General features: G+C 41.1%; 1 protein-coding gene across 4 annotated transcripts; it reads left to right on the top strand.

Moving 5' to 3' along the window:
• Positions 1-974: 974 nt before the first annotated feature.
• Positions 975-17393, top strand: golga3 (golgin A3). Of its 4 annotated transcripts, none has more exons than XM_058636267.1 (24): positions 975-1107; positions 2162-2429; positions 4876-5157; positions 5955-6067; positions 6417-7138; positions 7532-7640; positions 7755-8061; positions 8157-8359; positions 8482-8619; positions 8800-8961; positions 9067-9435; positions 9832-9909; positions 11848-12111; positions 12228-12322; positions 12577-12793; positions 13176-13319; positions 13434-13631; positions 13735-13851; positions 14131-14270; positions 14353-14485; positions 14585-14707; positions 14898-15062; positions 15301-15467; positions 15581-17393. In XM_058636267.1, exons 2-24 carry the CDS (start codon positions 2258-2260, stop codon positions 15759-15761), a joined length of 4599 nt encoding a protein of 1532 aa, XP_058492250.1. In that variant the 5' UTR covers positions 975-1107; positions 2162-2257; the 3' UTR covers positions 15762-17393. The 4 variants fall into 4 exon arrangements, with proteins under 4 accessions (XP_058492250.1, XP_058492252.1, XP_058492253.1 ...); XM_058636269.1 differs by having other exon boundaries at positions 15304-15467; XM_058636270.1 differs by having other exon boundaries at positions 4876-5031.
• The last annotated feature ends 25 nt before the right edge of the window (positions 17394-17418 follow it).

Raw genomic sequence — 17418 nt, forward strand, 5'->3', positions numbered from 1 at the left:
CCTTAAGAGTCCCTAGGAACTCTTAGGCACACATTAACTTACATTTAGTCATTTGACATAGACTTTTATCCAAAGCAATTTACAAATGATTATCATATTAAGGTTCCAATGTTTTACAAAAGAAGATACATGGAAATGGATCAAAACAGAGACTATTTGGTGCACAGGAGACATTTAACCCCACAGAAAATATGTCTAAACACTGTCAATGTTGTTCTGATGGTTTGGAGGTTTTAGTGTTTCGAAAAACAAAACAATTATGGTGAAAATTGATGGCTACATTTGGTTTTCAGCCCATTATTTTGTCACACAGTTATTCTTAATATAACCACTAAGTGGCGCCAAAGTACGACAGTTTGGAACCCCACACTGTCTTACTGCTTTATTATCTTCTACAAAATGGGGCGTTATTCAGAGGTTGGTTCGACAAGAATCCCAGTTAAACTTTTTCATTTTAATGTCGTTAAATTAGGTTGTGGCATGGGAAATTATGTACATATTATACTGATCCATGTAGAGAGTGGTCTCTTAAAGTGGCACTAGCAGGTGGAAAAGGTTCTTTGAACCATTGATTGGAATCTAACAGATTCTACAAGTTCTCCCTTTCATCTTTACACATTCATTTTGAAATACTCATGTTAAATAACACAATGTTAACAGAAAACTGTCTGTTTCAATGGCAAAAACTACCTCGTGAAAAAAGAGAAAAATATGTGCAGTAAAACAAAAGTCTTCCACAAAATAACGTCAATTTTCTTCGTGGCGTTATCTTGTTGTAACGAACAATTTGTTTCATGCGCCTTCTTATTCACAAATCCTCTGGGTGCCAATCCTACTGCCTGAAAACAAGACAAAACAAATGTCCGTTCTGTATTGTGGTGCGTGCAATCGATTAATGGTTGCCATACATATTTAATATAAGTATAACACAAAATTAACACAGTGGTTATTGTATTTAAAAATCCAAACGTTTTGAGTCGATACGCCGCCTTCCGGGAGGCATATTTGTTCATTGAAATTGTTTCATCTGTACCTTTTGTTTCTGGTCGGACAATTAAAGGGACGGAACCCAAACAGCCACGTAGTAAAAGGCGAAGCTCTCCAAAGGTAAACATTTACTATCTGTTGTGACATTTACCGAAATTGTCATTTCACAATTTACACGTGGCGTTTATAACGAGCTCACGAGACAGAAGGTAATTCATTGAACTATTCAAAAATATCTAGATATCTCTCCCGCACCGACGATTGTGTTTCCAGCTAGCGAGTTAGCAAAATTAGCCTGACAGGTCCCGTCGTATACAAATTGAGCTAGCTGTCTCACTAGCATCGTAAAGCTTGTTTTATTCAGCAGTCATTTAGTTTTAAATCCGCATCGTTACCGATTTTAGCGTCACCCAGGCAATATACAAGGGCAATATTGTCTTTTCAGCGACTATCTCATATTTAATCTCTTCCGAACTAGTGCGTCTACTAAAATGACGTGCTGATCAGAGGCTTCTGTCAAATAGCAAATGTTAACGTATTAGCAACACGGCCATGGTATCAAATTCAGATGAAACAAATAAAATTATAAATTATATGACTTGAAAGTCCTTCTGCATAGACTTCCGCCCTATACCGGTCTGAAACAAACAGTCGTTCAAAACAAGCCTTCCTGTCGACAGAGTAGCTCATGTCAGAGCTGAGCTGTCAACGTTCAAGTCTCCGTTCAACAAACATGACATCGTCTCAAGTTGCTATTGCTTTATTGCAGTTTGACAGGTAAAAGACTGAACTTTAAATGTATGCTCGCTCATTCGTTGCTATTTGCTGATGCCTGTGTTTCTTATCAGCAGATTTGACATATTTCTACAGTGATGTTAATTATGTGTTTCCAGATTGAGCCTTAGCCGGTCACTGGTCTGTTGTATTTGTATATTAATCTGTGTGTGTGTGTGTACATTTTGAAGAAGAAATTGTTTATTCCAACTTAATCTGTAGTCACTGGGTTCTTAGCCCATGACTCAAGCTTATGTTAAAATTAAGGTGCTTTGAGTTGTTGCATAACCCACTTGTGTGGAACCAGACATTCCTCTGTAACATCTGTTAATCTTTATTATGTGTCATATTCTCTTGACAAGAGCTGTCAGATATTGAACTAAATATTTCCTCTCTTTAGTGCTACCAGTGTCCCAGCTGCCCTGCCTTTAACATGGTTTTGTGAGAACTTCTCTCACGAGGCGCATCAGCAATACAGTGACCGTTCAGCTTCTTGATGGAAATGCAAACCACTCAATCAGAAGCAGCTCAAATGGAGGCCAGTGTTCATAAAGAAGACCATGTCATAAAATCCAAAGAGGCTGAAACCCATGCTGTAGAGGGAGAAACACAACTTGATCACCAAGCGCAGGATAACTTGCATAATGCTAAAGGGAATATTTGTAATGGTGAGTACCGATGCTGTCTCAGTAGGATCTAATTAAGCGGTGTGTGTGTATACAGTATATGTGTATATATGTGTGAATATCTTAGTATTTTTAGCTAATCTTAGCTATTTTCCTCATTTTGTTTTATTGAGTCCACATACTTGAGTTAAAATGGACTCTACTTTGTTGTGCAAAACCTGATGACCCATGTTATCACAGTATGATTTGACAATGGTCCAGTGAGTTTCTAGTGATGTCACAGAATACTGGACTTCTGATTTGGCTTTTTTGATCATCATATTTTGCGAGTGTTTGAGTGTTGTGTTGCCTTTTTCATTTACCAAATAATGCAGTTGCTTTTCTATACCTCAGGGAACTAAAGTCATTCTCCTTGCTGGTGTGGTCCAGTTTGCTCTTTTCTGATAGTCCTTTGGATATGATTGATTCAGTGTTAGACTTGGCAAGTGCTGTCACTTTCACTTAAACCCACTGGCCACCTCATTAGGCACACAGGGCACATAACAAAGTGGCAGGAGTGGCACCCATTGTGGTCTTCTGCTGCTGTAGAAGTTTGATATGTTGTGTATTCAGAGATTGCTTTCTGCATACCTAGATTGTAACTTGGGGTTATTTGAGTGGCCCTTTGATTTCTGTCATTTCAAACCACTATTGCCATTCTTCTGTGATCTCGAAAATCAACAAGGCAATTTCCCTTTGAGAACTGCTGGTCTCTGGATGTTTTCTGTTTTTTTGTAAACCCTGGAGATAGTTGTGCATGGAAAGATCAGCAGTTTCTGAAATATTCTGACCAGCCCACTTGACACCAGCAACTATGCCAGGTTCAAAGTCACTTAAATCACTTTTCTGCTCTATTTTGATGCTCACTTTGAACATCAGCAGGTTGTTTTCATAATGTCTGCATGCAACTGCATTGAGTTTCTCCCACATAATTTGCTGTCAGAATTTAAGAGGTGGATCTAATAGTGGCCAGTGACTGTAGTTGTGTGGCCACTATCCTACTGTCACAAGACTCATTTGACCATTGTTATGTTGGACACTCTAGGAAGTAGACTGTGGAAGGAAGTAGACCATCACATAGATGTATGTACTTCATGTACATGATGTAGCTAAGTAATGTGCATAGAAACGAATAACATGCCTTCTTGCTGTGCTATACCCATTTTCAACGTTGCTCTCGACTCTGAGTTTTCCCCTCAAGACATTTCACTAGGATGTGTTTTATCTAACACCATGCTTCCATGCTTGACTTGTTCTGGTGGCTTTGGTGGCTTGAGTTGAGGCCTGGGGCCTTCTAATTATTATACAACTCTTTAAACAAATATGTTGAAAAGCTGAAGTGAACACTAATAGTCTACAACATTGAACCTGTTAGAGAAAACACATTTGTTTTGGCGATTTAAATACTTAAATTAAGGTTAGATGACATAAAAAAAAAGAGATCAATGGGGATGAAGAGATCGGTGGCAATTGCTCTAAGACAGCAAGGGAAGCTCAGCTACCTCTAGAATGTCAAATTAGTACTGTGTTGTAGTCACATTTCAAAACTAAACGTGCGATGGAACGCAATTAGAACTTGTCACTAGTGCATTGCGTTTGTCACGGATGACGGATCATCATTCCACTGTTCTCTATGGGGTGGCACACAATAGCTTTATTTCACTGCGGTGAGCTCGACAATGAATGGACAAATGTGGCAAAATCTGCACTTCCATGGAAGCTCGGCTTTAAAGGCAGTGGATGGGGTGGTAGGAACTGTCTGATACACAACAGTGTAGTATTTTCTGTCTCAGTCCTGTGTAGATATTGCGATGAGGTCTGTAGACAGATAGCTGGTCGTTGTGTGTCACTTGCTCAGCAATGTAGCCCATTTCTGTTTGTATACACTAAAGTGTAAATAGAAACACTATAAAGCATTTCCTTGTTTTACGTAAATTATGTATTTCCTTGTTCCAGTTGTTCACTCGTTCATGAATTTTTATCAACGTGGGTTGAATTTATGTTTAAATATCTGGGCCTGAAAGACCAGCAACTGCCGCTGGAAGAGATATATCCTGATACAACACAGGTTTGTTTTTTTACAACCTTGACAAGGACTCAAATGGATCCATAGAGATATGAAAGGGTTTTTTAATAAGCTGAACCCGACCTTGTTTCAATGATGCTGAAAGCTGAATCCTGAAATGTCTCCATTTCATTTTTGAAGTATTTATTTTATGTTTGCATTTGTTTTAAGGCTGATAACAAGCCATACACAAGGTTACAGGACCTTAAAGTTGGCATTTAACCAGATAATCCTGGTAACTCTGTTTATTGATACAAGGTGCATTTTTTCAGTAATGCAGTTGTAGCATGACAATGTTGTCAAACCAGTTTCCGTGAAAGTCGCATCCACTCATTCTGGTTTTCAAGAACTCACTGTCTTATTGTCACATTCCTTATCTTTCAGGTCCTGTCAGTTCAAATGTGCTGCCGAATGGAGAAAGACCGACAGAGGGCTTTGGTGCTGCAGGTGACACCTGTTTGAATGGGTCCCTGCCTCTCACAGACCCTCCACAAAGCAGCAGCTCCCCTTTGAGCTCCCAGACCCAAGAGCCATCCCCAGGTGTGGCTGCTTATCCACCCATGATGCTAGAGAAGTCTGAGGGGGCTAGTGCTGAGGTCCCGTTTCACACGGGTGATGCATTGCAGTCGCTCAAACTCAGTATGCCTATGCAGGAGACTGAATTGTGTAAGCACAAAGTAATATGGAGTGAATTCCCCCTTTTACCACCCGTGTACTTAAACATCACTTTTCTGTGGGATGTTTTGCTTTGTGCATGTAAACATTATTTTTAACATTAACTCCATTGTCTGTATATTATGTGAACAGTTGGTTTAAATGGGAATTTATTTTAGTTGTTGGAGTGTTCCCCTTTTTGCAACCCTCAAAATGCATTTAATTGCTTGAGTAGACGTTGGTGTTTCAGTTGACAGTCAGTTGGACTAACTGCTGTGTTGTCGAACTAATCCCTCTGTTATGTTTTTTTGGTGGCACTTTAAAGGCATCTGTGCCATGGTCACAATGTGAAATGTAGTAATTTTAGAGGTGGTGATTTTCTTTGGCTTCACATAAATTGCACTTGATATATGGCAAATATGAAGTCCATTTTGTGATGGCACATGAACACAACTAATCCACTGTACATGTATTTATGTGTGTAAACTATAAATGTGTGTGTATATATATATATATATATATATATATATATATATATATATATATATATATATATATATATATATATATGTATGTATGTATATATATAATATATATATATATATATATATATATATATATATGTGTATGTATGTATGTATATATATAATATATATATATATATATATACACACATATGTATACAAGCAAGTAAATAACACAATTCCAATGAATGATATGTGAATTTTGAAAAGTTTCAAGCTATTGGCTCTACAGTGGTAGACGGCCATGTATCGTGCTGTGCTCAACTTAACACACTTTACCTTCAGCCCACCAGAAGCCATCACTGGAGATGGAGAATGAGGAGAAGATTCGTCTGGATGCTCGCCGGCGCCTGGAGGAGCAGCTCAAACAGTATAGAGTACAAAGACACAAGGAAAGGGTGAGTGGCGTGAGTTGCTCTAAGGTTAAAGATGGCACCAAGTTTGCATCAACTGTAACCAGATCAGGCTTCTGTTGTAGATCCATTAAAAAAAATAGTCATACTGTATTTCATTAGTCACCTTCTACATCCTCTCAGCAATTGCCTTTTCATTTTTTACCCATAAATGTTGTTTTTTTTAGAGAAATATTTAGCAGTGGATGAAATTTGGTAGATGCAGTTTATGCAGTTTAATGGTAGGAGGAAACCATAGCTCTTCTATTTGGAGAAATATTCTACATGGGTGCAGGTTTCGCTCCAATTTGTCACCATGAAAATACTTTGTATTTATTTCTGCTCTGTTTTGTAGTCTCACCGCACCTCCACCAAAAGCAGACAATTCAGCACTCTGGATCCAGAGCTCATGCTGCATCCCGAGGCTCTGCCACGTGCCAACACGATTGCCATGACGAAAGAGTATTCCTTCCTGAGGACCAGTGTCCCACGTGGTCCCAAACTGGGTAGCTTGGGAATTCCCCCTTCTAAGGAGAAGAAGTCCAGGTCACCCCGTCCCAGCAAGATCCACTCTTTGGCAGACTATAGGTCTCCAGAGAACGATGGTGGTGGTGGAGGCGGTGGTGGGGTCGGAGTAAGGACAGCAGACAACACGATGAGCTCCCACCAGTCCACTATTAGCTCAGTGTCCACATTGTCTGAGGTCAGTGTGATGTCAGAGGGCAGCACCTGTGAGACAGATGCACAACCTGGTGCTCAGTTTCAAGACAATGTCTCAGAAATTGACGGCAGCGAGTCAGGAACAAGGCCAGGGAACGATGGCAACGACAGCGACAGCTCGTCTTACAGCAGCGTGTCCACCAGGGGGACGTACAGTTTGCTCTCTGCAGCTGTCGAAAGGCAGCGAGTGCCCTACACAGTGGAGGGGAGGGAGATGACTGCTGAGGCAATGGGTCAGTTCCCCTCCCTGCAGGAGGTGCTGCAGGCAGCCAGCGAAGAGCAGCACCTGCTGGAGCTGGACCAGCAGAGAGAAGAGATGGCGGAGCCTCGGAGTCGCAGGGACAGTTTCTCCAGCAGGTACATATTTGTCAGACAGTGATAGAATTCATTTAGCAAATTCCTGGCATTGTTTGGTTGACGTTGGTGGAAAAAAAGTCTATACATTTATTTTAATATACATCGTTTTCTCTACTTTAAAGGTACAGTGTGTAAAATGTATGGGTGCATGTTGCAGATGTTTAGTTTGTTTGTTTTGGGCTAATGTACATGGTGACCTCCAAAAAGCTGATCAGGCTCCTGATATAAATATAAAAGCTCATTTGAGGGAAAGGTAAAACAATTCATGCAATCTGGTGACTGCACACGTATTTCTGCCAAACAAAAATAGTTTCACCAACATTTAACCCACTGGACCTTTAATTACTGGATTTTTCAGCACTGACATTTGTGTACAATTTACATTTGTTCCAGTGTGTCTTTGGAGAGTTCCGTGATGGGCCATGATGAAATGCTCCAAGTTATGAAAGAGAAAATGAGACTCGAAGGTCAACTGGAATCCTTGTCATCGGAGGCTAATCAGGTTTTATAACGTTTTTATTTCTAAAATTCATTATTTTCAAGTTCTTCTGGACAAAGCATCCTTTCATTTACATTTTGTATCATGGTCAACAAAATATTATAACACCTACTCCAGGCTCTCAAAGAGAAGACGGAGCTTCAGGCCCAACTGGCTACAGTGAATGCTCAGTTGCAGGCTAAGAAGGAGGAGGCTCAGGTGAGCCAGGTGAAACAGAGCACCCTCACTACAGAGGTTGGCACACTGCGGCAGAACTGCAGCCAGCTAGAGAAGGCCATGGTGGAGCTTCAGGGGAGTCTGGAAAGCAAGAATGCCAGTCTGTCTTCTCTGAGCAATGATCTGAAGGTGGCTGAAGATCAGTACAACAGGCTGATGGTGAAGGTGGAGGAGATGCAAAACACTGTGACCATAAGAGATAATACAGGTGAGGGATTGATGACGACCCAAGTAGCTGAGTGTAACTAGATGTCGTCGCCTTAAACTTTTGTTAAAATGCTTTTTGGTCCTTAATTTTTGCAGTGCATGAGTTGCGTCAGCAGATGGGTGGTCTTCAGAACCAGCTTCAACAGGTTCATCTGGAGCGCAGCACCCTGCAGAGCCGACTGAAGACTTCTCAGGCTGAGATTGACTCGCTGCAGCAGGTCAGACAGTGGTACCAGCAGCAGCTGGCACTGGCCCAGGAGGCAAGAGTCCGTCTGCAAAGTGAAATGGCCAACATGCAGGTAAGGGTTGACCAGTGCCTGCGGCTCAGGCATCATGCTTTACAAACCCAAAATCTGTCATGTCAAAGATGACACATCCTATGCAACATATTTCATCTTGGGTGTTACGTTTTTTCCCCCAGACTGGACAGATGACTCAGATTGGTGTTCTGGAACATCTGAAGCTGGAAAATGTGACATTGTCTCACCAGCTCAATGAGACACAACATCGCTCCATTAAAGAAAAAGAGCGTATTGCAGTTCAGCTGCAAAGCATTGAGGTATTGCCTTCAACAGTTAATGCTTGTAAAGTTTCTATATCCATTTAGGAAGGCTATTATTCATCCAGTAGCATTTCTTTAATAATCTGGCTATTTTAAATTGACAGGAGTGGTTTTTACCACTGTGCACATAACTTTGTTGACTCTATTATGTAAAACCTCTTATGGTCTGTGGTGCAGGCTGACATGCTGACCCAAGAAGCAGCTTATAAACAGATCCAGGATGCAAAGACCATGGTGGAAGATGACCTGCAGCAAAGACTGGATGAGTTCGAGGAGGAGAGGGAGCACTTAATAAAATTAGCCAACACAGCCAGCACCTTGGAAAGGGAACTAGAGCAGGTAGTAATGCCAATTGTATCCACAATCTGTTTTTCATCTGTTGTGGGTGATCAACTTTTTACTGTATTCTGCTCTAAACTTGCTAACGTGCTTTGTCTTCCATAGGTAAAGTTGAGCCTTTCCCAGAAGGACAAGCAGCTGCAGTCACTCCAGAAAGAACACCTGGAGCTAATGCGCCAGCTGACAACCACTCAGGAGAACCTGCACACCAAAGAGCAGTCCATCAACCAGCTTGAGGCTCGCTACATGGAACTGGAGACCCAGCTGGCGGAGCTGCAGACGGATAGCAACACCAAGGATGATAATATCCAATATCTCCAAAATGAGAAAATTGTCCTGGAGGTAGCGCTGCAAGCAGCACGAGCTGACAAGAGTCAACTTGACGAGAGTGCTGAGCGGCTGGGAGACGATGTGCTGGTGGCCTCGGATGTCTTGGATCAGCTCAGACAAGAAGTCCAGGTCAAAGCCAGTCAGGTATGAGAGTGGGAGAAGAAAACAATGAAAACACAGCAGAACTAAATATCTATGCATGGTGAAATGGTCACACACACACACATGACCTTATCATTATCAGTACAGCAAATATTGACATAACCATGTACGCTTTGGTATAATTGAATTTCTGTCTAGTTCCTCTGACACCTTGAAGAAGACACGGTGAGCCAAGACGAGCAGCAACTGTTTTATGCTCGTATATATTGGTCAGGGATTATCTTGCACTCTGTTAATTTACACAACTTTCCTTATCACTTGAAACTTAAATTCAGTTATTAGTTGTTCATTCTTATGTAAGTAGTATTTTGCATCAGATTTCTTTTGCTTTAACGATAATGCCACCATGTACAGTAATAAGCTCCCGCTGTGTTACAGATTGAAGCTCTCCAACAAGAAAACAGTACCCTGAAGAAACAGGCACAGAAATTTAAGGAGCAGTACCAACAACAGAAGGTAAGACTTCCCTATTTCTCCAGTGTGACTGTGTACGTTTCTCTTACTGTGTAACATTACTAGTGAAACGGTATAACTAGTTAACCAAGTGTAGCCTGTGTTCACTTACATGCATTTATAAAACACTTGTCAGAACCCTCACAGCTGCCAAAGGCTGATGCTATTGTGGGATTGTGGGTATTGTTCTGAAATGACAGCCATCTTGTTCAACAATACAAAGTGCTGGTTGACATGCCTCGTTGGATTGAGCAATGAAGGAGGCTGCTCATTTTGCAATGACAGGCTGTCATAAAGATGGTGAAGTTAACTGACACAAATGTCTGTCAAAGTTTACTTTTTTTTTTCTTAGAATGTATTAAGAATGCAGTCAGAAATCCATGTAAAGCTAATTACTGTACATCTTCCGCTGCTAAGATATGATTCTACATTTAGAGTCGTAGTCATCTTACTTAAAGGGGACATATTATACACTATTTCCCCCATTAAAATAGTTCCCTGGTGTCCTAATGAACATGTAAGTGACATGCTTTGGTCAAAATACCATAAGGATGAAGCATCATAGCAGTTCAATAACCCTGCTAAACCCACCCCTTTCAGAACGCTCGGTTTTGTGCATGGTCCCTTTATATGCAAATGAGACACAGGCAAACACACACCCACTTCTTCCAGGGGGTTTCTGATTTGTCCTCTTTAAAGCGCTCACTCGCTCAGATCCTGTTACCTCAGCTCCATTCGTCCCCCCCTCCCTCCACTAGACAATATCAACATCGCAGCGTGCGCGGAAAACAGCGAGAGTGCCGTCGCAGGAAGAGACGTTCTACATAAGGATCGAGCCGAACAGTGCCGATCAGCGGTGCTGCACTCTCTGTGCAGCGGTACTGCACTCTCTGTGAAAATCAGTTAAAAAGACATAGGGACAGCACCGCTGATCGCCACCGGCGAGCTGCATAAACTGCCGCTGTATGTGACTGTATCAGACTATCAGAGTCTGTGCTGAACAAATATTTTTAATTAGGACGTGTCAGAATGGTCAGTTATGAGCTCTATGTGACCTTTTCTTAACAATGTGTGTGTTTGTACGTCGGTGAAATACGTTCGCTGACTAAATACGGCGACCGCTGGCCGCAGTCTGATGTGAAGTGGTGCGAACACACTTCCACATGTTTGCTGACTTTATCCGGCACATTAGCTTCATATATAAAATTGTAAAACACTGTGCTCCACTGTGCAGCCACCAACAGCACACCTGTCCCTCCGCGTTGACATAATACCGCTCTTCCTCCCACGCCTGCGCTCTCGCAGGGACAAGGTGGAGCTAAGGTGGAGCTCTCCAAGTAAACTTACTGGTGGGCGGTAACATTCGCGGTGAAATGCGCATGCTGCCGTCATAAGCGGAGGGAATTGAACATCGAGTGTTTTATCGCCTATACTTACACTAAGGGGGACCACGAAAACATGACTGAGTATTCTTTTTCCACACTTTGGTGACTGGTAGGGCCTCCAGAGTCCCAAATATAAGTATTAAAATGATTAAAAATTTGATTTTGCATAATATGTCCCCTTTAAGTTTCAACTTCTTGGGAGAGTCTTCCCTGAACTATAGCACTTCCTGCAGGCAATTTGTGAGACATTCTTCATATCAGCAGGTGTTTCCAATGACTAGCAAGCTAACTGTACTGCTTTTTTCATTCCCCACAATGTGGACACAATGTATATATGTGTGTGTGTGTGTGTAAGTGAAATGAATCTCACTCAAGCCTAAAGCTGATGCAGTGTGTGAGTGAAGTCCTGTCACAGCACTCTCTCCTCCAGTATGCTGTGAAATTGCCTGCTGCCTCATTTGAGACACTGAAACACGAGCAAGCCTTGAACGGAGACAATGATTTTTTGTTTCATATGAACATTTTACAAGACAAAATAATGTCATTAACCTCACAGGTGATGGTGGAAGCATATCGGCGCGACGCCAGCTCAAAGGACCAGTTGATCAGTGAGCTCAAGTCGACCAAAAAGCGCTTGTTGGAAGAGGTGAAGGACCTTAGGCAGGACCTGCTGGGTGTCCAGGAAGACAAGCAAAAGGCAGAGCTGGAACGGGTTCGGCTACAGAGGGAGGTGGTGAGAGTCCAGGAGCAGATGAATAACATGGAAGCTCATCTGCAATCTATTCAGACAGAACGGGATCAGCTAGAAACCCACATCCAGGTAGTGTAATTTGGTATTTCCCATTGAGTTACTGTGCTTTAAAACTAAAGTTAAAGGAAAGTGTTATAGCCGTTTTCATCTGTAATGTCAGCTTTTCTGATTCCCTCCCATCTTAGTCTCTACAGTTTGATCAGAGCCAACTAGCAGCAGTTACACAAGAAAATGAAGTCCTCAGGAAACAGGTGGAGCAAATGGAGGCTGAAGCCAAAAAGTGAGTCATGTGCTCATTCAGATTTGTGGAGCCTCCGTGAGTCCTGCAATTATGGCTTAGACCACAAATCAGATCTCTGTTAAGTGCTATTTTCATGCAGAAGTATGGGATATTGAATATACCATTCCCATTTAACTACATCTCAAAATAAAAATATGGTTCATATAAGATTTACAGTTCACACACATTGTGATTATGCACTGTATGTGTCGTCGGCTGTGAACCTCACAATTTTTTAAATGCATTAAATATAGGGCCATCTCAGAGCAGAAGGTGCGCGTGAAGAGGATGGGGACGGATTTGACAAGTGCTCAGAAGGAGATGAAGGCCAAACACAAAGCCTACGAGAATGCCGTGGGCATCCTGAGCAGGAGGCTGCAGGAGACTCTGACTGACAAGGAGGCCGCTGAGGCAGAACTGGTCAAACTCAAGGCCCAAATGTCAGATGAAGGACACAGCCAGGCCTTACAGGTACTGTTAAAAGCTACCTGCAAGACATTAACTGTTGAAGTATAGATGTTTGTTTTCCTAGTATTTTTCACAGATACTAGAATCCTGCTTAAAAACAGGTTATTCATTCTTTTTATAAAAAAATATGTGTAATTTCCTGGTGAATAATCTTGGATAATTGCACCTCTTAAGTATTTCAAACTTAACATTAGCTTTATATTCTGTTGTGAGTTTTATATCTGGAATTGTTTTGTCTCCGTAACTATTTGTGCTGCTATCTTGGCCAAGACTCCCTGGAAGAAGAGATCTTGTATCTCAATGGGACCTTCCTGGCTAAATGAATGATAAATAAAGATAAAATAAAATAAGACTAAACAACAGTGTGGTTGGACTTGTCATTCAGGTAAAGATAAAGGTTCTGCAGGAGGAGCTGCAGGCTGTGACCAAAAGCAAGACTATGCTGGAGAAGGAGCTGCAGGAAGTCATCACGCTCACCTCCACAGAACTGGAGGAGTATCAGGAGAAGGTCATGGAGCTTGAAGATGAGGTGAACTATGATATGTGATATGATATGTATGATACTACGATGACACCCACCCCGGCTGCGAAATGTATGATTTCTTAATCTTTATTCATTTCTTATTTTAAATTGGTTTCACAGCTTCAAGAATCGCGGTGCTTCAAGAAGCGGATCAGAAAGTTAGAAGATGCCAACAAGAAGTTGGCTCTTGAGCTGGAGCATGAAAAAGGGAAACTGGCAGGATTGGCACAATCCCATAATACACTGCGGGAGCATTCCAACATTTTGGAATCGGCTCTTGCTAAGAGAGAGGCTGATCTTGTTCAACTCAACTTACAGGTGACAAAATTGTTGTTCGTAACTCTCAGTGTTGTTAGGTTTCTGTAATTACGCAGACAAAAATAAATATTTTGTTTAAACGTTTTGTATTCAACTTTTTTAGGTTCAAGCTGTTCTGAAGCGTAAAGAAGAGGAGGACCAGCAAATGAAGCAGGTGGTACAAACTCTCCAGCTTGCCTTGGAAAAAGAGAAAACCAAAGTCAAGGACCTAAAGGAACAGGTAGGAGGTCTATTTGCATGTGGTGTTTCCTCTTCTGTCTGTGCTAAAGTGCCAGGTGAACATTATTTTGCCTTACAAATGAGAGTATTATTTACAAACATGTAAATATTTAGCTTGAGATCAGAAAGGCACAAGAAGGAGCATCTGACACAAAATCTAGATATTGGTGTGCTGCCATCTTTACAAAATGGATAGCTTGTTTTTGCTAGCTCCTTTAGGTCTGGGCCATTTTACTCTCCTCGGCTCTTTTAGGTTGTAATAATGTGATGTGTCCTTCAGGTGGCAGCAGCAAAGGCTGAAGCAGCCCACAATAGAAGGCATTACAGGGCAGCCATGCTGGAGTTGTCCGAGATCAAGAAGGACCTGCAGGCCAAAGAGGACCTGGTGAAAACTCTGCAGAGTGAAGCTCACAATCTACAGTATGTGCTTGTTTCTGAGGGAAAAAAAACCTGTAACTGTATATCTAACAAGCCATTTATCAGCGAAAATGTCACTCTGCAGGGCTCAGGATGAGCAGCATGCTCAGGAAGTTTCCAGATTCCAGGAGGAGCTGGCTGAGGCCCACTCACAACTCCAGATCCTCCAGAAACAGCTGAACGAGGAGCTGGCCAAGCAGCCCCTCACTCACCAAGAGGTAGGGATTCTGAACCAGGGTCACACTGAAATATTTAGCCTAAGTCTGACCCATCTGTCCTTGATATTGAATATATATCATGACTAAAATTTACTTCAGGTTGAGGACCTGAAGTGGGAGGTGGAGCAGAAGCAGAGAGAGATTGAAGCTCAGAAGCACCAGGTGGAGATGATGGAGCAGTGCCATCACAGAGAGCTGGACAACCTCCAGACAGCTCTGCAGGCAAGTATTCACTTAATATACTTAAAATACGGACACAAGACTGTCAAGTTATTAAATAGTAGTACCTACGTCACAGTCTTCAGGCACACAAGTGAGAAATATAGTAACAAATGTAAAGTATTTATATGATTACAACCCTTGTTTTTTTCCCAAATAGTTTATAAGAAACATCATTTTCTTTTGCGTCCAGAGCATCAAGGTGGAGCTGGAGTCAGTGCAGGAGGACCTGAGCAGCACCAGGAAAGACAAGTTTATGTTGCAGGCCAAAGTGGGTGAGCTGAGGAACAGCATGAAGACGGTCTTGCTGCAGAACCAGCAACTCAAACTGGAGCTCAAACAGAGTCGCCTGAGGAAGGTAAACTGCAGTTTCTTCACTGTGAATATTTTTTTGTGAATTTGACATGCTCTGTAGCCATTGCATTATTTGAATTCTGGAAAAAAAAACTAAACATTTGATTTGATTAAGAACTTACTTGAAAATATTAAGGGTTAAGTGGCTATTAAATGATCTTAACTGGATGGTTTTCAAATACTTTATACAAAGTAAAAAATAAATAAATATATACACCCCTGTAATGATGTCGTTGGGGCAGCAGCGCATGGAGTTTAAGAGCGAGGGGAACCCATCCAACCCAGTGACACCGGTAAAGATCCCAGACTGTCCAGTGCCTGCCTCCCTGCTGGATGAGTTGTTGAAACCATCAACTTCTGTCAACAAGGAGCCGCTCAACAACCTGCACAACTGTCTCCGGCAGCTCAAGTAAGCAGCCTGTTGTGACTGAATGACTTTGTCATATTAAAAACATACATTTTGATGTGTTGAGCTATTATTCAAATGCCAGAATATTTGTAATGTGCTTTTTTTGTCTTCAGGGAGGAGATGGACAGCCTCCAACGGCAGATGGAGGAACACACAGTAACAGTACATGAGTCAGTGAGCTCATGGACAAACTCAGAACTGGAGCTTGAAAACAACATCTCCAAATCATCAACAGCGCTAAATAATATGGTGGTAGAAAATAACAATGAAGCAGAACAGCAGCAGCAATCATAACAGAACTTTTCTCAGGCCAATAGAGGGAGAGTGGACTTTTATCCACAAAGGCACTTTTCAGTCCCATAATCTCTTTCTCTTTAACAATTGCTGCCAACATTTGGCATTCTCTCATTGGCACAGAGGTGCTTTCGCAGAGTAATACTCTATAATACCATAGCTTTATTCTTTCCTCTTTTTTTGATGATTGTTCACATTTATGTTTTGCTATTGTCACATTTATTTATTTAGAGTTAAAGAATTACATTTAAACATTTGATCTGTTGGGACAGTTCTCCCCCGGCAAATCAATCGTTTTATTCACTAAAAAGTATTTAATCATCAAAATAAACCAGTGGCTTTGATGATAGAAAAATGATGGCTGACGGTGATTTAAATAGTGTTTTTGACAGAAACTACTGTTGCCTCCAGACTGGCAATGAATTGTTCTTCCATTTCATTGTGCCTGTGAATGAGTAAAATTGCCTATCTTTGATTTAACTGATGCTTGTGACGACACATCATAACTGCCTTTCAGGAAGTTAAAAGTCATATACAGTTGTGATCAGTTTTTTTTGGTATGGCTTCTCAGTGTTTCTTGGGTTGGTTGCTACCATATCACCTTGGGTTGTTAAAGTGAAAAAAAAAATCTCGGTTATGTATGGAGTCAGAGTACAGTGTTTTGAATAGCATGGACTGCAGTAATTCGCACGCAATAAAGCCTTAAGGAATCTTTAAAATGCTGTAAAGGACTAAGTCGGTTTGGATTTAATGTATTTCTGTGGAGGATGTGTGCAAGATGTTGTATGTTATATTGTTTATGTGCAAATCTATCTGGAGAATGGTTTATTGTAAGATAAATGGGTCTCATTAACTGACACTGCACACTAAATGATCAAAATTTAACTGACTGAGGGAGTAGTAGTATGACGTGGAAGTGTTACCTCTATCAGCAGGTGCAATCAGATGTGTTTATTTACTGTTGTTACATTTGGTACATACTGTATTTACAAAAAAAAAAACTAACCCCTGAATCAGATGTTGTACTTGTTATGTTGTTTCACGGGCAAGGGGCTAAGTTAATTGTTTCCAGAGGTTAATATATAAATACACTTTCTTTTTGTATGATTGTAACTTTATCATAATTGTTTGATAGTGTAAAGAAGATTAAATGCAAGCATCAAACGCAAAACCTAAATCAAAGCTGATAGTCATTTTCGTACAGCTGCACTAACATTTCACTGTAGAGGGAGTCATATTGGACCGCATGCAACTGTGCTGCAGCCACTGTTAGTGCTTATTCCCACACTAAAGAGAAATGTTTCTGAATCACCATGGTATGCTTTGGATCTTTCCAAAAGGGACAGTAAATATTTTGAGAATGCTTGTTGGAGTCATAACAAAAAACTATTGCTATATTGTGTTCTGAAAAAAAAAGTCATTTGAATTGTATCTTCCAAACTTTATTTCATTGTAACATAAAGACAGTAATAACATTTGTTGGTGCATCTGCGCTGTATGCATAAATCTGGTTGTATGTTGTAGTTGGTTTTTTTTTCTTCAAATGTTGGACTCGATTCATTCCTGTTTTAACATTTGTGTTGGGAGCTGTGATTGTATTTATCATAAAATTGCACTATTATTCATCTGTCATCACAGCCTGTGCTCCATTTGTTGG

This window comes from Solea solea, chromosome 8 (genome assembly GCF_958295425.1).
Source record: "Solea solea chromosome 8, fSolSol10.1, whole genome shotgun sequence".
Classification (NCBI taxonomy): Eukaryota; Metazoa; Chordata; class Actinopteri; order Pleuronectiformes; family Soleidae; genus Solea; species Solea solea.

Coding starts and splice junctions, on each gene's coding strand:
- golga3 (XM_058636267.1), top strand. CDS start 2,258: ATGGAAATGCAAACCACTCAATCAGAAGCAGCTCAAATGGAGGCCAGT. Junction 8,620..8,799: donor TTCAGCTGCAAAGCATTGAG/GTATTGCCTTCA, acceptor TCTGTGGTGCAG/GCTGACATGCTGACCCAAGA. Junction 12,112..12,227: donor AGCTAGAAACCCACATCCAG/GTAGTGTAATTT, acceptor CTCCCATCTTAG/TCTCTACAGTTTGATCAGAG.